Below are 23529 nucleotides of genomic sequence, written 5' to 3' on the forward strand. Positions count from 1 at the left end.
CCTTTGAGAAGGCCAAAATACTCAGGTGTCAACTTGTTCATTGTGATTTTAAACCAAGTTTGGTCACAAATTAAAACGTTTTCAACGATGGTATGTAATTCAAGGATTCATATTGATTTAGGTTCTCGAAACCTTAAAATATTGAACAAAATCTATATAGAACCTTATAATAAGGACAATAATCACCGTAATCAGGAAGTCCATGTGATGAAACTTGATATTATAAGGACCAATGATGAAAAAGGTTTCATTTTTAGACTAAACAAGATGAAAAATATACAAACTACCTTAATCATGTCAAATCTTGTGTTTAACCGTTCTTTATTGCAAAAGTAAGATGCCAAAATATACAAACTAATGATAATACAATGCTCTAAATGGCCCTATTGGTTGAGTTCTTTGAACCTGCAAAGCCAACACATTAAAGAAACATAGTAAAAACCTTTTTAGGAAAAAACCTGATATAATAAAGCCTTCACCCAATATATTTATAAGATAAAAAGACAAAAAGTTAAAAATGATGAAATTAATTACAAGTAAGGATTAAAATAAAAATCTGTTAAGAAAGAGCCATCTGCAGGAGGGATATTTGAATCAACATGTATTTTCTAATGATTTCAAATTTTGAATTATCCGAAATTCAGGGAATTAGATAGAATTTGTTGAGAAATATAAGGATTCAAAACACATGTTAAAATTTAATATTATTTTATTTATGACTACGTGTACTATTAGCTTAATGATTTGAACGTCTTAAAAAAATAATATTATTATATTCAATCTATTTTTAGAAATAGTGAGATTTCTTTTATAAGATAGTAAAGATATATATATATATATATATATATATATATATATATATATATATATATATATATATATATAGCATTGAAATACCTCTTTATAGACAACATTTTTTGTTTTATTAATTCAATGACCTTGCTTGTCACATATAAGTACTTTCAAATATTTTTTACTTGTGACACGGAAAACAACTATATATAGTCAACCATGCGTGAAAATGGGTCTACACAAGTACAATTTACTTTCAAAATACATTGTTATTTTATGGCTATATTGCGAAATATAACTGTTTATTTTAAAAAAAAATAGCAACTTATTTATATTCCTTCAAAATGAACCACATAAAAACCCCCCACAATATTAAATATAAAGAAACTATAACCAATAAATCTCTAACGAAGCTAATCATCTCCCTCCACTTTATCTCTAATATCAGGTACTTTTTTTCCTTAATCTGAGTTATTGTCACTATCATCGACAATGTTAAGATTCATTGATGGCTTTGTTTTTATTTTAGGGATAATATGCCAGAAATTATTTATCAGGTTCATCATTTATGTTTATATCTTCGTTTTTTTTTTGTTGATTTTGATGTCTTCTTTGGTTTACCACCATCTTTTTTTTCCAGGCTCCTTCTTTTATGAAATAACAATTTTTTTTGTGAAATTCGTTCTACGGTTTTGAGTATGTGCAGGTACGTTGATTTTTTTGAAGTAAAGAAAATAGGGCTTTTGTTCGATGTTGGTTCCTATTGGTTCTTATTTTTTGTGATTTCTCATAATCCATTGCGTTTTATTTTTCATCTTTATCTACAATCTCTATGTATAGAACATTTTATCCATATAGTCATTCACTATATAGTTTAATGAAGGAAAAAAGAAACACCCCCTTAGTTTTATTTACTTTGCAAATTATCGAGCCTCCATGCAAAGCTTACAATATAGTGGAAAAAACAAAAAAAAAAACCCTTATGAGGTAAATGTCAATAACGATTCTACCCCTTTTCTTCTTGTAACAATTATCTCACTTCAAAACTTCAAAACATATGTTTTTGTGTTTCATCATATTATTGATAGCATGAAAGATCCAAGCATTGTTGCATTTTGGTTAATCACAATGCCTCAAATTATGGGAGGATTTAAATATGATGATGAGGTCAAACATAAAATATGGTGGTAATACAAGGTTCTTCTTCTTCTTATTTATTTATTTAATTATTTTTAATTCAACTTTATTACGAAATTAAATAGTTTCTTTTGTTGATATTAGTGTTTCTTATTTAGAAAAATATGCGATATGATCAACTTCGTGATACTATATCAATGAGAAAACTTGGATGAGCAGGAAGTGAGATAAATTTATAATTATTAACTTCAATGAGAAATTAATTTATTACAATTTTGTTATTGAATTTGAAATAAAACAATGATTATATCAATGTATCCTGAACGTGCAAGAAATAATTCAGTGGTCGTAAAGAATATTACTTACTATAAAGCAAAGAGCAAATTAGAGGCAGAAATGACGAAGCTCAATCCATCACCATGACCTCAAAACCGCGAGGGGGGGGGGGGGGGGGAATCAGTATAAACAAAAGTTTTTTCATTTATTTTTAATAATTTACATATTTGGTCCCTGTGTTTAGTCGATTTTTTCGGTTTTGGTCCCTAAAAGAACCGGGTTGTAGTTTTTCGACCTTGTTTCACTGTTTCATAAAACTTTTATGATTGCCTAAGTTAACATCCTAGTTGTTTGTTTTTTTTTTAAATAACCATTTTGCCTTTGAACCAAAACTAAAAAACACATAGCATAACAACAAAATTTATATATATTTTTTCTTTTTTTTACTTAAGTTTAGAGTAGTTTACATTTTTGGTCTTTGAGTATACCTGATTTTTTTTCAGAAGGTTCTGAGGGGCGCTTTTGGTATTTCAGGGTCAAATGCTGACTCTAGTTGAGTACACACTTCTATTATACCGTGCATTCTTACCTGCCAATGTATGGTACCGATTCTTTTTGAACAAAGAATACGGGATCTTATTTTCATCTTTCACAACATGCTTATATTTAACTTTAAAGCTCACATCAATTGTTGAGAAGGTATATTTCTTATTCTTATTTTGTTACTACCGGAGACATAAGAAAACTTTCTAATGAGGGCGTTCATGTCTTTGGTACAACCCGTCTGTTATATTATGTCATGTCATCTCTTGTCTTGTCTATTGATTTTTTACAAATGTATACACACACATGTAACATCATAATTTCATTATATATAACATCCAATTTTAACATTGAGCTTATTGTTTTCGAAAATATGATCATAGTTACCGATTAAAAAGATGGAACCAAGAACCAAACACAACATCAAAAAAAAATCAAAAACAACATTATACATCCAAATTATAAGTATTCAACAAAAAACCATACGAATGAGTAAAAACATATAAATTCGAAAACAATATCAAATTTACAGATTAAAAGGATTTAAGGAAGAAGTACATACATTTATTCGACTAATCAGACTGATGGGAATGTTGAAGTTTTTTTGCATTTGTTTTATGCAGAGGAATTATGACAAAATGTTTGTGTAAATCGATTATTAAAAAGGTTTGAAATATATATACAAGTCAATATGATGAAAATTAACAGGTAATCAATTGAAATCTCATTTAAATTTAAAATAGAAGATATCATGTTTGAAAGTGTATTTGTTCATAATAATATCCGAAACTTTTGAAATTTGAAATTATTAGTTTTCGAGATTTCAACATATAATATATTTGGAAAACAATTTTGAATGGAAATAGAGCCTAAATTTAAGGTTTACATTAATAAGGAACCAATTTTGTAGTTGTAAGTTTTGAAAGAATTCAAGTATCATTTTCATTCAATTCCTACATTTAGTTTCCTAATATAACGGGTTGACTTCTTATTTGATCAAGGTGACATAAGCAAATTTATCTAAAGGTGTACAACTTATAAATAAAACACAATCAACGGCCCAAATTGTTTCATAAAACTTTTATGATTGCCTAAATTAACAGCTTAGTTGTTTGTTTTTTTTAAATAACCATTTTGCCTTTGAACCAAAACTAAAAAACATATAGCATAACAACAAAATTTATATTTTTCCTTTTTTTTACTTAAGTTTAGAGTAGATTACATTTTTGGTCCTTGAGTATACCTGATTTTTTTTCATAAGGTTTTGAGGGGCGTTTTTGGTATTTCAAGGTCAAATGCTGACTCTAGTTGAGTACACACTTCTATTATACCGTGAATTCTTACATGCCCATGTATGGTACCGATTCTTTTTAAACAAAGAATACGGGAGCCTATTTTCATCTTTCACAACTTTCTTATATTTAACTTTAAAGCTCACAACAATTGTTGAGAATGTATATATCTTATTCTTATTCTGTTACTACCGGAGACATAAGAAAACTTTCTAATGAGGGCGTTCATGTCTTTTGTACAACCAGTCTGTTATATTATGTCATGTTGTTTCTTGTCTTGTCTATTGGTTTTTTACAAAGGTATACACACACATGTAACATCATAATTTCATTATATATAACATCCAATTTTAACATTGAGTTTACTGTTTTCGAAAATAGGATCATATTTACCGATTAAAAAGATGGAACCAAGAACCAAACACAACATCAAAAAAAATTCAAAAACAACATTATACATCTAAATTATAAGTATTCAACAAAGAACCATACGAATGAGTAAAAACATATAAATTCGAAAACAATATCAAACTTACAGATTAAAAGGATTTAAGGAAGAAGTACATACATTTATTCGACTAATTAGACTGATGGGAAGGTTGAAATTTTTTTGCATTTGTTTTCTGCACAGGAATTATGACATAATGTTTGTGTAAATCGATTATTAAAAAGGTTTGAAATATATATACAAGTCAATATGATGAAAATTAGCAGGTAGTCAATTGAAATCTCATTTAAACTTAAAATAGAAGATATCATGCTTGAAAATATATTGGTTCATAATAATATCTGAAACTTTTGAAATTTGAAATTAATAGTTTCTGAGATTTCAATATATAATATATTTGGAAAGCAATTTTGAATGGAAACAGACCCTAAATTTAAGGTTTACATTAATAAGGAACCAATTTTGTAGTTGTAAGTTTGGAAAGAATTCAAGTATCATTTTCATTCAATTCTTACATTTAATTTCCTAATATAACAGGTTGACTTCTTGTTTGATCAAGGTGATGTAAGCAAATTGATCTAAGGGTGTAAAACCTATAAAGAAAACACAATTAACGGCCTAGATTGTTTTAGATGATGTCATAAGGTTTCTGTTTTAATAATATTTAGAGATTGTTGTATGAAGAAATGACGAACTAAACGGAATCAAAATCTCCTACATATCTAAACAAGGGTATACTTGTAATTGGACTTTTATTTCAGTGGCTTAATCAAATTCTTCCTTGGAAGAATCGACGCCCATTTGTGAAAGTTGAAACCATGTACTCGTGATTTTACATCTATCTATGAAATAAATAAATAAATAAATAAATATATATATATATATATATATATATATATATATATATATATATATATATATATATATATATATATATATATCAAAACTGTTAAAATATATTTTCCTAATTTAACCAAAGGTGTCCAACAAATTTTCCTACGGGTGTCCTAACAATATTTCCTGCATAATACATAATTAAAAATCAAAGGGTGTCCATTGACACCCTTTACACAAAGGTTGGTTCGCCCTTGCCCACACTACAAATTATGTCATTTAGCAGCACACAAAAAGTACCACTAAAAATCGAAAAAATTGTCATTAAAGGCCTTCATAATTCTTTTGTACCATTTCAACATGTTACCTACAAGAAATGTTGAGGTAGTAATATATATATATATATATATATATATATATATATATATATATATATATAAAATTGAATACTACATAACTCTTACCATACTTTTGTATTATATATATCTATAGTTTTTTCGGGTATAATGTCCTTTCTTAGTTGCATCTTCCTTTCTATTCTATGCATAATGAACAACAATAAGCATTAAAAAAGTAAACTGTAATAAATAAAAAGTATTTTTCATATCATGTCAGCAGCTACAAAAATCAATTATACTGCCCCAATCTGGTGAAAAATATAAAAATATATTGACAATATAAGATGATTAAAGAAAACAATATGAAATGGTTTGAGAATGAAACAAACATAATAAACTAAACATGATAAACTAATAAAAATAAATCATTATAAATACTTCATTTAATATTTGACTTTATTTAAAATTTTCATTTGTTAAATAGTTTAGAATTTTACATAATAAATAATAATAGACTAATATCACCCTTCAATCTCACACCATCAAGAAACGTTTGTACAAACAGAAGAACCGAGTTGCTAAATTGTTAACGACAAAGAACATAATGTAAAAGTAATGTTGGCATTATACCTTCCTTGATCCTCCAAACATGAGACAACCACAACTTTTTTTACATTTCCAGGGCCGAATATGGACAGGGCAATCTTGGAACTTATGTTTTCATACCTTGATTTCCGTTGCACATTTCTTACGTTCTCAAACCTGAAAAAATAATGAAGATAAACATCAACCATTCAACAAAAGAATGAAAAACAACCGTTAATTTAACCTGTAAGTTCTACAAGCTTTGTGTAATTTTCATCATCATATAACACTTTCCGTCCCAACTGCCTATAGATATTAAAACCGGTTCCCTTCAACATAACCGAGGCATATGAAAACAAAATATATATCGGTTCATACAAAAAACCGGGTTGTAATAGACTTTTACCCTTTTTCCGTAATAGGTTTAGAACTTGGTTTCTAGATTAGAAACCGGTTCCTTTTAACCCTTTTATATTTTTTTAATATCATTTTATAAAAATAAGAGTACAATAATTATAGACTATCAATTTATAACACATATTATACATATAAACAGGTCTAATGACCATATTCATGTATACACATAACAAAATAAACACACAAATAAAAAGTTAAAAGGTTAAAAACATTCATGCCACAGCCGATGAAGTATGAAGATGAAGTGTGTTGCATAATGCATATGTCGATAGTACTGAAAAGAAAAGGTGAAGTCTCGTTCAAGATTAGGGCAATCAATCGGAAAAAGAAAAGAAAAATAATACTAACTAATAAATAAAATAAGAAATGTGAAACATTGTTTTTTAACCTAAACATTGAACAAGGTACCCTGCAAAATTAATTTCATTAAGGTGTCATTAAAAATCAAACACACACCAACAATTGGAAGGTATATATATATATATATATATATATATATATATATATATATATATATATATATATATATATATATATAGTTAAATCAACTAAGTTTACAATACCGAAGCATATCTAACGTAAATTCAGCTTCCACGCATGTTCATGCAGTTATGCCTAATAATCACTCAAGTGTTTGACCATTTTTTAGTTTACTTTAGCCCACGTTCAAGCAAGATTAAGCAGTTTACCAAAAACACCCTCAACCAAGTTAGCAGAAGCTGGTCAAGTCAGACTTTCTCTCTTTAAAATTCAAGGGCATAATCGTCTATTCATACACCCAATGTAGAATTCAAGTTAGGCTCACAATCACCAACTTATAGTCAACATGAACGCACCCTTTTCTTTCTCCTTGCATTTAGTCATTTACCAAAAACACCTTCAACAAAACTTATCATATCCTTGTCGACCCAGCCTGCAAAAGGGCACAATCGTCCATTCACACTCCTGGTGTAAGATCCACAGTAAGCATACTTTAGGCACTATTCAAGCAAAACTGTCTATCATCATACCACCTAATGTATGATTCAAGTTAGGCTCAAAATCACCATTCTTTTTCTTCTTTCTCTTAGCAAATTACCAAAAACACCCCAGAAGGTGGTAACATGGCTGCATCTTGACAGGTCCCAAGGGGACAGATTTGTCTTTTCGCACTTCTCTTCAAGAATGGAAAAGGTCCAAAAGTGCAAGATATACACATCCAATAGGCTTTATATCTAACAAACATTTAACAAATTCCATATCTCAATATGAAGAATGTAATCGTTTTATCTTTCATGTTCATTGCGTTCTTGTTCACTTTAGCATCCATCAATGAAATCCAATTCGATCATCTATCAAGCATCAAAAAATGTGCCACCTCGACATCATCTTCTTCAAACAACTCTGTTCTTCCCATGAAGTCACCGGAAAACGACATCAGAATCCTCCTCGGAATCCCAACCATGGCAGACCACCACGATCGCCGCCACTTCCTCCGCCTCATTTACGGGACCCAATCGGTGGTGGGAGCAAAAATCGATGTCAAATTTGTCTTCTGCAACCTAACAAAAGAAGACCAAAAAGTCCTAGTAGCACTTGAGATAATACAACACAACGATATCATAATCTTGAATTGCAAAGAGAATATGGATAAAGGTAAGACCTACACTTACTTCTCAAGCTTGCCAGATATGCTAAAACCCGATCCCGATTCCAATTCTGATTCCGATCCTTACCCGCCATACCATTATGTGATAAAGGGCGATGACGATACGTATTTCCGGTTGCAAAAATTGGTGGACACGCTTATTCCGTTACCGAGAGAGGATTTATACTACGGGTATGTGATTCCGTGTCCTAGTATGGATCCATTTGTGCATTACATGTCTGGAATGGGGTATTTAGTGTCATGGGATATAGTTGAGTGGATAAAGGAATCGGAGATTCCTAAGAGTCATTTAGTGGGGCCGGAAGATAAAATTTTTGGGGAGTGGATGAGAGAGGGTCGACGTGGGAAAAATCGGTTTAATGCCAAGTGGCATATGTATAACTATCCAGAGCCACCAACAAGGTGTACACATGAACTTTGGCCAGATACGGTGGCTGTACATCTTTTGAAGACACAAGAAAAGTGGATTCGGACTTTGTCGTATTTTAATGTTACACAAAATTTAAAACCTTCAAAAATGTACCATATACCCTAGTTTACGATGGTGGTATGTTATATTCTAACCATTTTTTCATTGTAAGCAATAAAAATTTCATTTTTTGATAGTTTGTAGTTCTTATAACCACTATATATCTTTTTGATGTTTCATATACTAAGATGATGTAAAGAAAAATGGTTTCAGCATCAATTTGTTAAAAGAGTACTTATTGGGGAAAAAAAACGATAAGTATAAATTGAGCAACAACAAACAAATGCAAGGAACAAGAAAATAACCTAAAAATGTGATCATGGATTATTAAGCTGAGAGAAGTATCATTCACAGGACTACAATTAAAGCCCCATGCTTCTATCAAAATCTAACATACAAACAATTTGCATGTATACCCGTTACACCAAAATCAAAATCGGGTCAATTTTTCCCAAATAAAATTCGACATCAATCAATATAATACCCTTTTGATGAAATCTCATCATTTCATAATCTCCAAAACAATTTCATAAAATCTTACCCAAAAAAAAAAACCAAACCAAACCATATTCAAGGCTTCAAAGCCAAAGCAAGACCCCACTTGGGGCCCACTTCACTTCTCTTGGCATCATACTCTGCAGAGAAAGTAATCAATGATTTGGGCCGCCATTCCCGTTGGCACACCATGGCAAGTTTTCCGTTATCTGAGAACCGGGTTTTAACCGTGTTGTAGCGGTCAAGAACATGTGAGCTTCCAATTGTGAAGCTATTTTCCAATGTGTTTAATCTGTGTGTCATTTCAGCAACAACTTGACTAGTGTTTGAGGTGTTCACTGAGTGTACATAAGATGCCTTCAATGTTTGCCCTTTATCTGTCCTGCAGTTGTTGTATACACAGTTTTAAGTTTTAATATCTTTAACATGAATACAATGTTTTTGCCATAGTGCAAGAATAACTTCTATATCTTCAAAATTATGTTATTAAAGAGTGCTATGAATTTCAGCTTAAAAAGAACAGGTGTGTTATACATACAGCATAAGGGCGGCAGAAAGATCGGGTTTGTTGAAGCTGATTCCGGCGGTGTACTTGGTGAAAGAAGCAGAGGCGGTGTCGAATCCGACTTCACCTCCGAGAAGTATGTCACTGCCGCCAACTGCCGCTGCCAGATTTAGAACCGGAGAAGGGTTCAGGCCGATACTGGAATCAATGGCGACTCTAGGATGAAGGTACTGCAAATCAAGCTGAGAGTACAAGTAGAAACAAGTTATGTTAGTTTAATCATAGAACTAAAAGATTATATATTTTTAAAGAAAAAAAAAAATAATATTAACCTTCCCGGATTTATGATCAGGGACATCAAAGCTTAATATTGCTTTTGTACTTGGCATTACTTCATGAACAGTTACTTTTGTTGAGACCTGTAAAATGCAAAAATAATTATTATATTGTTGCAAATTTTTTTAGAAACCAAGGGTAAAATTGTAAGTTCTTACATTTGAATATGTATCAACTTTTACATCTACGATAGTCCTGCCACTCTTGTATTGAGCACTTATATCTCCAAGAAATATTTGACCTTTTTTCAAACCAGTAGCAGTCAATCCCTGTGAGAACGTAAGAGTTTGCTTAAATGTACAACATAGCAACTTACTTTAAGTCATTAATTGATTTGTTTATTATAACATGCTACTTTCTTTCCTTCTTTTTAAAAGCAAAATGTAATAATACAATGATAAGAAAAAAAAATAAGTACAATGCTATAACTTGGTAGCTCTTTCAAAGTAGAACAATGTTGTAATAGAAAGGAGTGGATGCTACACATATATGATGATGAAACTCATACCATGGGGGTAGATCCAGGAACTGATAATACAAACTTGTGGTCATAGTTGTAATCTTTGGTCAACAGATCTGCATGAAGCAAGACAACTTATTCAGCTAAATTCTTTGTTGAATTCATTGGATGACAAAAACAAACTCATATATATATATATATATATATATATATATATATATATATATATATATATATATATATATAACCTTATCATCCTAAACCACCTCTTCTGTGAAAATTTATCCACTAAAATCCAATAAATATTTTAAAGATTTTAAGCATAGACTTCTTACTATTTTCTTATAACTTTATAATTTATGTTCAAAACTAATATAAACCTGTTATTGTTTTTACAAAATAATTTAACAATGCAGGGAAAAATATATAGTGTTTGACTTTTTCCTTTAAAGAAAATTGATGTAATATGACATGAAAAGTAGTGTAAAAGGTTGAAAGTTTTGGAGTAGTTTTGATCAATTTATGATTGCAGGTCTCCAATCCCATGAACTTTTTAGTTGACAAAAAAGAAAAGAATCTAGTAGAATGGCAGTATTTCATAATGTTTTTTACTATTTCTAGCAAAAGTGAAAATTGACATTTTTAGATATTCTTTAAAGCCATATTTTTTCCATTTAAAAAGAAGATTGCTAGCACAAAAGTAAAGTTTTTAAACAAGTCCAAATTTACACTTTCGCCAATCAGGTTTAGAAAATTGATTAACAATCCCCTACCAGTTCTAACAAGGTTAAGAAAATTAATTACCAAAATACCAGACACGTTTATAACTTCAACAACTCTTTGAGAGTATAAATACCCAACTCATTTATGACTTTAAAAACATTTACAACTCTAGATTTATTAAATGTTATGGTATACTAAATTCTTTTGATTTTTCCCATTAGCAATCATGTGTGCCTACAACTTTCAGTTTACAAACTTGCAAGATGAACTTTGTCCTTTATCTGTTTGTACATTGATCAGAACACCTCAAGTGATTGCACTCACGTTTGTATTGGTTTATACTTCAACTAAAAGAGTGTTCTACTGAATACAACAAATCTTGAGTTCTTTAGACACAAACGTAGGACAAGGAATCTAAGCCAGAAATAACTTTATTGTATGTTTTTTATTATTGAGCTGGGAAATCAGCCTAATCACATCTCCCTAGGTTAAACTTGCAAATTTGTAACTCATATGAGACTAATGAGAGCACAAAACCATGGTTAAGAATGAGGATGCAAACAATGTCAATGTGGTGCCTTTTCTAAACCAAGCATTGGGTTTACAATATAAGACATCAAAATAGACTAAACCCATCAAAATTAAGTGTATGTTTTCATGTCCCCAGAATCCATCAACATCAAAGTACATAAGAGCTCTTAAGCAATCTTGAACAGCATTATATTACATAAGGTAAAAATATACAAAAAGTAAATAACAAACGAATGGAATTATATGTTGTGCAAAAAGGGAAGGACTAGTTAAGTGTTGGTTGGTGTAAGAACGTAAGTTTTATTGAAGTCAAAGACAATTGACATTTAAGAAAGTACATCTCATGTGTGAGATAACATTTGCAAATTAAGTCATCATACATAGCCTTGTGTATAAAAACTATAAAATGAAGGCTTACCTTTTGCCCGTTTGCCAATATCTGAGAAGGGTGCTGGCCCATTGCCCATTGTGAAATTAGAATTGAGGTTGCTACTCAAAGCTTTCAATCACAGCCTGAGACCATGTCAAATGTTAATAGAGCAACACAATCATATGACAGAAACACAAATAAACAAGCATAAATGAAATGTCAAATCAAAAGGTCATTAAGCCTAAAATGCAAGAATAATGGTAAGAAATGGCAATGAAAAACGCATGTTTTCAAGTAAAATGAACAATTGCATCTTCCTTATTCAAACATACAACAATAACTGCAATCATCCAATTATTCAAGCTAACAACCCCTTCAAGATTCCCATGACTTGCTTGTCCCCATCACCAAAAAAGAAAAAGTGTCTACATAGGAAAATATTTCAATTAAGCAAAAAAAAAAACCCTCCAAAGTTCTCAAGGCAACAAAGCATCTAAGGATCTTACATAACAAAATGCCAGTCCAGGGCTCCTGCCATTCATAAGGCATATCGTCAACCACCTTGAATGCATGGGTACAGATGCTTGTAAGTTGTATCAGGTGCATAGGTTCAACAGGTTAAAGAACCAAAATATGATGCAACGCATGGATGCATGTACATGTTTGTGTTGCTGTTAAAATAACTGAGAAATACAACACAATCAAGTTTGTACATTGTAGACTGATATCAAGATAATCCATGAACCTCTATTGTAACCATGACACAATAGATGAAGGCGTCATAATGAAGAAAGTGCTATTTAGAGAGTCTGAATGTCAATGTTAAGTTCTTAAACTACAGAAGATGTCGAATAATTTGGTACATTTTATCTCGATCTTGGATTTGGAGTAGAAAACCAAATTCAGAACCAACAACGTAAGAGAAAATCGAACAGATATCAATGGTCACTTTCAATCTCATCCTTCCTTTCTCAATTATCTCCTGCCTCTAACTGTCTGTAACTCTGATTTCTCTATCCCCCTAAGTTCATCACTCGTTTGATTTGAAGATCAATAGTCCGCAAGGCGATAAAAATACTTAAACACTATGCAAGAATTAGCATCATAATCCTCCACAGTAATTAGGAAACCAACAGAATTTACAAACAAGTCTACAATATTATTACAGATTTTAGAATACTTCAAAACAATCAGCAGTTTTCAACGGCACAGGTATCATATCAATATCATCAGACGTCAATTAATTAGACCGAATTACTAGTAAATTTACAAGAACATCCAATCAGGAAAATTTCAACTTGGATAAATTGTAGGATTTATATAACGGAATGTACTTACATACACAGATTGTATAGATAGGAGACGTACAACGCCAATCGAGCTGGAGCAATGAACGACGCACTTTGGTCAGATTTTGTTGAGAGAGAAGCGCGGACTCTCTGCAAATTAGGGTTTTTATTTTCTGTCGATTTTTATATTTATCTCGCGTCAGAGTCGACTCTCGAGATTCTTTGATGGTCTTGGCAAAGTGTGCCTTGCTATCGTGCACCGCAGATGCGATCAGCCGTCCAGATCGATCGGCTATTCAAGTCCAAAACAGAATCGTTCTTATCAAATTTTACATGGCCTTTTGCTCTACTTTAAAGAGCATTAAACAATTAATGTTAAAAAATTTGGTGGATGATTTTAAAATAGGATATCGACGAAAATTGATCGTTGTGAATGAAGTATCAAAGCTGAATAACTATTTTTGTATTTATTTTTGTAAAGATATCGTTTTCGTCGGAGCATCTTATAAACACAACATTTGGAACAAATATACATTCTGAAACGTCACAAACTCAGTTATGAATTCATGTAACAAATTTATTATTTCCCACCTACAAGTATATGTTCACCTAACAATCTTTTATTCATACCATAGCCATAGTTAAAGTAATTCATTCACTATTCTACAAAAATTACTTCTTTCAGATCATTTGGATTTCTATTGTGGTGGAGTGTATCTAACTAAAATGTTCGATTATATTTTTGAAGTCATGTCTGGCATTAAAAAATATAACTTTGGGGACTCATAAAAGAGTTGAATACTTAATGCGCATAAAAACGATCTCTTAGGAAAGACAAAAGAAAATATTAAATAAGGTTATGGATAAGGTCATTAAGGCGCTACCAACTTTGGCATTTTGTTTTAAAAATGTTTATAATTTTTTTGTAGTCATGGGACTTAAAGTTTATTTTTTATCTGTTACTAAGGACATTTAATTCATTATAAAGCTTTTAATGTTACTATAGACTCAAACTCACATCATCAATTTCTTCTTTTCTAGGTATGTGTTTGTTGACAGTCGATAAAAATTATAGCGAGGTAGAAGAACCATTCCATTTGTTTTTTAATCGAACACCAAGTCACAAAAGAACGAAGGATAATTATCACTTTTAGTCAAATGCATTTCAGTAAACCGAAGTTGTTGTCAAAAAGTAAAAAAAAAAAATCATGTTTGATTCAGAGTGTCTTCTCCAAAAACTTGCTTGAGAGCCCCACTCTTGTTTATATTTATGTGTACGTTTGGTGTGTTGATGTCCAACAATTTGAGCACCAAGTCCAACAATTTGAGCACCAAGAAAGGGAAGAAACACTTGTTTGTTTTTCTTTCTATCTTTTACAAAATCACAACATACCCTCCTTTTTTTCAGTGTGAAATTTTTTCTTAGGTTCTCTTTCGAATTCAATCATCCCTTTCGAGCCATTTAGGTCTATAATGGAATGAGCGATTTGGAAACAATGCTAAACTTCAAAATGTGGAAATGATTTTTATAAATGTAATAAATCATGATAAACTAAAGTATTTTTTATGTAAGAAATTAAATTTCATGGTATAATTGATGTCACAACTTCATTGGAAGATTGGACATAACATATCACCTTAGTTGTGGTTGGAATCATAATTAGGTATTATAATTTTTAACAAAAGTTGGATTAGTTGAAAAGGAATAAGAACTTCGTAGATGTTATTTAGAGTATTTTGGAACTCAAGTTATGTTTGATCATCCATTGATGGGTTTGGGTTCCATCAAGAGCTTATTGACCTTTTGTTGATGGTGGATGCCTACATGAGCTTCCATCTAACTCGTGTAGTGTCTAAATGTCTTAACCATTAAGTAATAAATGAGATAAGACTTTAATTAGGATGTAATAATGATATTATGAGTTATTTATATCATGCTTGGCTATTGGTAAGTTTTGGGAGAGTTTGGAGATTATATAAGCAAAGTATAATAGTTAGGGGGGGGAATAACATATTTTAGCATTTGAGTTGTGTGTAGGAGGCACATAGGTCGTGTGATATCCAAGCATGGCTTGTGTTTTTTTTATGCTACATGTCATCTAAAAACTTGTTTCACTCATGACTTTTTCATATGACTCGAAATTGCGCATGATTTTCGTCTATATTTATGTTTTAACTTAGGGAATTTTTAAACCATAAAAATTTCATATTTGGAATTATGAGATAAACAAATGACTTGATGGGGAACTTAATAGGATATTAATACCTAATGCTACACATAGTTGACACTTGAGTTCCCAAAATATTTTTTAAGAGAAGGAAGGTATTAGCACCTTTTGCATTCATTTGTAGGTTAAGAAGTATAGCTCCTTTGACCAAAGTGAGTAACTACCTAATACATGTCCTTATGGTAAAAAAATTATGATTTTATGAACTGAAGTATGATTACGTGAATTTATGAAATGAAGTATGATGATGATTTTAGGAAATAAGGTGTGACTAAATGTTCGCCAACTTTCTTTATGTGTGAAATATAATTTGTATCTATTTGTGTATTCATAAAATTATATTTTTTTGAAGACTATGCTTTAAACATAAAATGACTACGATGATTTCAAATGACTTTTCCTTATGAATATGTGCATTCATGTTAGGATGGGAATGACTTGAGCTTGTCCAACATAAAAAGTCATGGCAAATGACTACATTGATGATGTGACCATAAGTGTTAATGACATAGTGGCAATATTATAAACACTACATCACTTGCATGTAAGGGTAACTACATTATATGTGGATTTTTGTGAGTGGACAAATTATCCTAACTATGACTTAGGAGTTCCCTGTAATAGTTAGCAGTTAGGGGTTATTTGCTTTGCTACTCTCTCGTGATGTTGATGTAAGACACTTCTCACTTTATGACTATATGACGTGTGAGGTTGGACATATGAGAATGACTTAGGAAAGGGTTAGAAACATATTGCATTGCATCTATTATTTTTATGATTATAATGACGATATTCTTATTATGACTCCAATTAAGGGTGAGCAGCGGAACCGGTACCCGCTTTCAGAACCGAAACTACCTCGCAACTGCCTTGAACCGGAACTGGCTTAGGCGGTTCCGATTCTGGTTTTCATTTTTTCAGAACCGCTACCCGTTGGTACCTGTCGGAACCAGTTATATATATATATATATATATATATATATATATATATATATATATATATATATATATATATATATATATAGGGCCGACTCTACCTTTTGCAAAACTAAGCAAAGCTTAGGGCCCTAATTCTAAAGGGCCCCCATTTTTAAAACTTATTATGTTGATTATATATTTATATACACGAATTTCTTGGGTTACAAAAACAAGTTGGAGCTTGCCCTTAGGGGTGAGCATAATAACCGGAAAACAGAACCAGAACCAAATTAACCGATATAACCGAACCATTTTAAAAACCATTGATTCGTTTTCTAATTTCTATTAACCGATAACTAACGGTTCGGTTATGGTTTTATAGGTTAACCGAACCGCTAACTTTATATTTTAATATAAAAAAGACAAAAACATCATAATGGTCCTTGTGGTTTTCCAAAATCTGAAGTTTAGTCCCCGTGGTTTAAAATCCTCATAGATGGTCCCTATGCTTTCAAAACTTTTGACAGTTGGTCCTTATTGCTAACTCCGTTAGTTTTGTCTGTTAACTGAATGACATTTTCATCTTTTCACTACCACAAGGACCATTTATGATGTTTTCTCTTATTTTATTTTTTATATTAAAAATAATTATTTAATATGTAAAAGGTCCCACCTCTCTCTCTCTCCCTCTCTCTCGTTTTTGTCTCCACCTTCTGGATCATCACAAAAAAATAATCTTCACGCCTCTATCACCTGCAACATGATCAAACCACCATTATCAAATGCATAATAATCGATATTGTTTGGAGATGGGTTAAACGTGACTAAAGCAAATGCCTTATTCCAAAATGTAATTTTCCTCTTAGTATACTCATACAAAACCAAGTTTACTTGTAACATAAATCAACCCACTCATTCCATACATGAAGTTATAATGAATACAAACTTGTTGAAGAAAATATTTGATTCAATCATTTCATCGAACACTTCTTGTGCATGTAAAGTTAGAGTTTAGTGCCAGAAAATCAAGCTTGTGCAAATGGTGTTAGATAGTGTTTGAAATCAAATGACAAAGAAAATTAGGGAAGTACATACGTTTCAGTTTATATCCACTTAATATTGTTGTTGAGCACCTTGAAAAATGAGCATTGCAACGATGACGATTTGGTGCTTCTACTATCAAAACCAAATTTGTTTGGAAACAACCCAACATCAATCGATGAACTCTTCCCTGCTTCTTTTTTTTACTCGTCACTGGCTCTTCCCTTCTTGACACTATTTGTTAAGCTTTTGTTGGCAACGGGTTATTGAAGGTTTGATGAATTAGACGGGGTGATGCACGCTTGCAAGAGAGAAAGATAGATGGATAACATATATGAGTTTTTTCTTTATTTTTGAGTTGCAGGTTTATAAGGAAATATATGTGGGTTTTTTCTTTATTTTTGAGTTGTAAGGTGTAGTAAGAAAGAAGAAGATGTAGATTGAATTAAAATGGAGTTTTATTTTCCTGACACGAGCGAGAGAGAGAGAGAGAGAGAGAGAGAGAGAGAGAGAGAGAGAAAGAGGTGGTAGTGAAAAGACGAAAATGTCATTCAGTTAACGGACAAAACTAACGGAGTTAGCAATAAGGACCAACTGTCAAAAGTTTTGAAAGCACAGAGACCATCTATGAGGTTTTTAAACCACGGGGACTAAATTTTAGATTTTGGAAAACCACATGGACCATTTATGATGTTTTTTCTATAAAAAAATTATAGATTATATATATATATATATATATATATATATATATATATATATATATATATATATATATATATATATATATATATATATATATAATCATATAGTAAAACTTATTTAAGACCCATTAAAATTCCAAAATATAATTCATTAATCCTCACTTATAAGGAGACGAACGAACAATCAAACCATCAAAGGTTGATCACGCAGACGCACACAATCTTCCAATCATGTCAATAGTTAGATTATTCATTAATGTTGTAATTCCTAATCGGCTAATTCTACACTTTGCAAACATTATTCACAGTTAGTTTAATCTTCACACTCATAATCCTAAATGAATGTTTCTCACACCGTTAATCCTAATCAAATATCGTTTTGACTTTATAGACCTATTCAAAGGATTTTTTGACTTAATGACATTGAATGCATATGAGTGATTGAGAACTTTTTTTTATCCGGATAACATATAATATAAATGTTTGGCTATTTTATTTTATAGTTTTTTATTTAATCGCATTGAACGTGTATGAATGTTTGACTTTATTTTAATGTTAATATTAATTATAAATATTTGAAATTATTAATGTTATTTTTTTTAAAAGTTTTTTATTTTTAATGTGACTATGTGTTATCTCACTGTGAGTATCAAAGGTACACATTTTTTTTTTTATTACTATAAGCTAGATTACAAACATTGACGTCGATGACTTTTTTGTATTCCGTTTTCATTTTTTATGTTAATATATTTTCGTCATTTATATTATTTTGAACATTATGGTTAACCAATATTAACCATTAACCAAAACCGTTAACCAACAAAAACCATTAACCATTCCCAATGGCTACCAAAATGCATTAACCAATCATAATGATTGTGGTTCGGTTTTGACCAATAACCAAACCAAATCGCTCCATACACACTCATAGTTGCCCTAGTGGTAAAAGCGTTGGTTTAGCAAACCAAGGGTTTAGGTTCGAATCTATTTGCTTATCCGAAGGGCCTGATTTTTTTGTTTGCTTAGAGCCTCCTAATTGATTGTGCCGCCCTGTAGATAAATGATTAGTAAATTGTAAACATCATTTGTTTGTAATATTCGCCCCATATTACTTGATATGCAATAAGTTGATGTTTCTCTCATCTATAAAGAAGATATGCGTCCCAAATCGCTTGGTGGTAAGCAAAGTGATGTCTTCCTTATTGTATAAAAGAGGAGCTCCATTGTTTTTTACAAGTTTCACAATTGACTTACTATTAGATGGGATCCTTTCAAAAGGGTTGCTCGAGTTAAAAAGGCTATTTTATAACATGATATTTGAATATTGACCTACTAAACATTTTTACCATGATTTGATGGTTTTTAGCTTGAACCGGTATGAGTTTGTGCGAATTGTACCCCACGTAGGACTACTTAAAAGAGTTTTGAAACTGGGTATCCAATATCGGGGGTTCCGAGAGCGGTTCCAAAATTCAAAGACCTGGTGAAACCGGTTCCGATTCCGGTTTCAGCATTTCAAGAACCGCCGATTTCGGTTACTATTCCATTCAATTAGGACGGGTACCACTTTTGCTCATCCCTAACTCCAATGATTATATTATGAATGACCTTAATGCCGATATTTTGAGTAAGACTTTAACAACAATACGAATTATTATGAATTTAATGATGATATTTGATTATAAGTACAATGACAATATTTTGATTATGATATTTTGATTAAGACTCAATAATGCTTATGACTTTTATATTAAATGAGTCATGAATTACCAATGAAAAACATATCTATTTGCGAAAGTGGTTTCGTAACTCCACAAAATTAGTTAAAACTAATCAAAATTTATTCTAGATCTAGGCCCACATATAAATTAATCCAAATGAAGAAAAGCATGATATACTCGACATATATAAACAATATTAGATTAGGAAATTTTATTTTAATGTTTCAAAAAATTGATGTGAACATTATTCTATAAACATTAAACATGTACATAAGTCAACGTTAATAGCAAATATAGCACAATATTCACTTTGAGGAACACCTTATTGTAGAAGTTTTATATAAAAAAGAATGATTCATGTTTCCCGAAAAGTTGAAGGGCCATTTGCGGCAAAAGGACAAAGCAAAGTCGTCGTGTTTCTTTTGCATTTACAAGTTTGTTAATTATTACAGTGACACCCCTCCTCCCCCAAAATGATCTGAAACCGCCACCGTATCGAACCTCAGATCTACCCAATCGCCACCGGAATCTCCACCAAAAATGTCTCACATCGACGAGAGAGACAACGTACCTCTCAACCAATCATCCCAATCCGACATCGATGAGATCGAAAATTTAATCACCGCCAGTGTCCAATTCGGCCCCTCCACCGTCCTCCCAGCCAGTCCTCCGTCCCCTACGCCTCCATCCATCCCTGTGTCCACTTCACCTTTCATTCCCTCTAATCTTCCTCCGCCTCCTCAAAAACAGAATTCCGTACCTTCCGCACCTTCCGCACCTCCACCGCCTTCTAACTCCATCCGTCATGCCAATTCAGGTTTGCCGCAGTCGAGCATGAGCGGCTTCGGGCCGCTTCCCAACACATTAACCGAACCTGTTTGGGACACGGTGAAAAGAGATCTATCGAGGATCGTTAGTAATTTGAAATTAGTCGTGTTTCCGAATCCATATCGCGAGGATCCTGGGAAGGCATTGAGAGATTGGGATCTGTGGGGGCCCTTCTTCTTCATTGTGTTTCTAGGACTCACATTGTCTTGGTCTGCCTCCGTAAAGAAGGTATTTTCATTCATCCATAATCTGTTATCCTGTAGAATGTTTTTCCCTGTCGTAAGTCATTGCATTCTAGATCCTCCATCTCTGATCATACTGTTTACTTTACAATCATATTGAACATGATCATAATCAGATGATTGATATTGGTTTTGCTTCAGTTTCTATATAATTACCTGACATTTTTAGAGTGCATCATTCCTATAAAATCTGTTTATACCTAAGGCATGACATTTTCATTCTAGAATTTCTTACCTATCACTCAGACGTTTGTTACAGTCTGAAGTATTTGCTGTGGCTTTCGCACTGCTGGCAACAGGTGCTATCATTCTAACACTCAACGTCTTACTTCTGGTAATTTTCTCTTTTACTACATCACATGATACAAGCTTTTCTTGCACACAATAACAACTCCATTTGGATGATGAATGAATAACAGGGGGGGCATATAATATTCTTCCAAAGTCTGAGTCTTTTGGGTTACTGCTTATTCCCTCTGGACATCGGAGCACTGATCTGCTTGATGAAGGACAATGTGATTGTGAAATTGGTGGTGGTGTGTGTGACATTAGCGTGGAGCTCATGGGCAGCGTATCCATTCATGAGTACAGCTGTCAACCCAAGAAGAAAAGCCCTTGCACTCTACCCTGTTCTTCTCATGTATGTATCTGTTGGTTTCCTTATCATTGCAATCAATTAATTTATAATATTTCACATCATTTCTTATCTGGAATTAATATACGCCTCGTAGATGACTAGATTCCCATTTTTTTTTTTTAATTTTATAATACTAGTACTGGTAGTACTATATACATGTGTGTAAGAAAGTTTTGTATCAACTTTTTAGCTTCTTTTATGGCAGTTTTAACTCTGGCATGTTTAACAAATACACTATTAATCAACTCCCAAAATCAATTCAAATACTTTATATTGTTGTTTACCTCAATAATTCAAAACGACACCATTTTTTTAGCAATTGTATTCTCATATATTCACAGTTGAAACAAGTAACGAGAACAAAACATAACAGAAAAAAGGTGATTGATGGACTTGATCAACAACATTACACACTACCTACTGCTGGTTTAGGATATGTAGTTTTGACTGTGTTCACCAAATTTTTTGGTTTGCAATCAAATCATGTAGTGTTATCAAAGAATGGGAAATTCCTATTCCATATAAGTACAAAGATTAGGGGAGTGTTTGGTTTAGTTTTTTAGAGCCAAAAGATCTTTTTGGAAAAGTTACAAAAAGTCAGGTTTTCCTGACTTTTCAAAAAAATTGATTTTCCTTCTTTACAAAATCCAAAAGTAGCTTTTAGGAGTCTTTTGCCAAACATCTTTTGCCTATCATCTTTTTCTAAAAGGACTTTTGGTCATTCAAAAGCTAAGCGAAACACCCCCTAGAAACAAAAAGAACGGTATCTACAACCTTGAACGAACCTAACCACTCAAAGGGTTCATTCAAGGTTGTTTAAAAAATGTTTGGATTAGCTTTTGTAATAGGAAAAATCAATAAATCAATAAGTAGTTTTTTTAAAAAGATTTTTTTTATTTAATATCAAACAAATCAACATGATTTAGAGGGTGTTTGGGATTTTATTTCGAGAACTTTTAGACAAAATGACTTATTGACTTTTGGTGATGAAAAAATGAGTTTTTTAAAATGTATTTGGATTAACTTTTGTAATTAGAAAAGTCAATAAATCAATAAGTTTTTTTTTAAATGTTTGTCTTAGCTTATATATATGTTTTAAAAGGTATTTGTGTTGTACAATTCAAAAAGTTATAAGGAGTTTTGAAACGTTAGAAATCTTAACTTACTGAAAGTTTCATTTTGAAGGGTTAATGAGACATTATTTTAAAAATTATTTTTCATAATGTCAAATATATATATATATATATATATATATATATATATATATATATATATATATATATATTTCTTACTTGCTGACTTTTCAAAAAACCAATAAGTTAATAAGTTGTTTTTAAATGAAATCTCCCATTTATAATATTATCAACAAAATGGTAACTAATGTCAGTAAATTTACTTATAGAATATTTATTGTGTAAATATAATATTTACATAATCTCGTGGATTAAAATAATCAATATGACTACATAAAATTATTAAAAAATCATGGAGTTTGAGTACCAACCGGCAACTAGTTTTCACGATTGAAACGATGGAGACAGCAAATTTGGCTTCAAAAATCTAATCAAACCAAACATTGTCTCTAGAAATCACTTCGTGCTCTTTCTTTATAAAAATATAACATATGATAAAACATTTATAATTACTAAATACTTACTGTTCTAATAAATATAATATCGTCAAAAAAAAATTAGCCAATTAAGATGGAAAATGTAATATTATATT

At 31.4% G+C, this 23529-nt stretch overlaps 3 protein-coding genes across 5 annotated transcripts; 2 read left to right on the forward strand and 1 right to left on the reverse strand.

Moving 5' to 3' along the window:
• The first annotated feature begins 7737 nt into the window (after positions 1–7737).
• LOC111909612 (beta-1,3-galactosyltransferase pvg3) lies at positions 7738–8915 on the forward strand. The gene has a single exon (XM_023905403.2). The coding sequence runs from the start codon at positions 7910–7912 to the stop codon at positions 8843–8845; it is 936 nt and encodes a 311-aa protein (XP_023761171.1). The 5' UTR covers positions 7738–7909; the 3' UTR covers positions 8846–8915.
• Positions 8916–9080: 165 nt separating this feature from the next.
• Positions 9081–13800, reverse strand: LOC111909611 (mitochondrial outer membrane protein porin 4). Of its 3 annotated transcripts, none has more exons than XM_023905400.1 (7): positions 13538–13800; positions 12248–12342; positions 10624–10691; positions 10274–10384; positions 10112–10198; positions 9813–10021; positions 9081–9656 (listed from the first exon to the last, which is right to left on the reverse strand). In XM_023905400.1, the coding sequence occupies exons 2-7, from the start codon at positions 12294–12296 to the stop codon at positions 9350–9352; spliced, it is 831 nt and encodes a 276-aa protein (XP_023761168.1). In that variant the 5' UTR covers positions 12297–12342; positions 13538–13800; the 3' UTR covers positions 9081–9349. The 3 variants fall into 3 exon arrangements, with proteins under 3 accessions (XP_023761168.1, XP_023761170.1, XP_023761169.1); XM_023905402.3 differs by having other exon boundaries at positions 13568–13790; XM_023905401.3 differs by having other exon boundaries at positions 13542–13790.
• A 6694-nt stretch (positions 13801–20494) lies between these two features.
• LOC111909610 (protein YIP4b) lies at positions 20495–21880 on the forward strand. The gene is made up of 3 exons (XM_023905399.3): positions 20495–21153; positions 21427–21501; positions 21587–21880. The coding sequence occupies exons 1-3, from the start codon at positions 20638–20640 to the stop codon at positions 21845–21847; spliced, it is 852 nt and encodes a 283-aa protein (XP_023761167.1). The 5' UTR covers positions 20495–20637; the 3' UTR covers positions 21848–21880.
• Positions 21881–23529: the final 1649 nt, after the last annotated feature.

This window comes from Lactuca sativa, chromosome 8 (genome assembly GCF_002870075.4).
Source record: "Lactuca sativa cultivar Salinas chromosome 8, Lsat_Salinas_v11, whole genome shotgun sequence".
Lineage (NCBI taxonomy): Eukaryota > Viridiplantae > Streptophyta > Magnoliopsida > Asterales > Asteraceae > Lactuca > Lactuca sativa.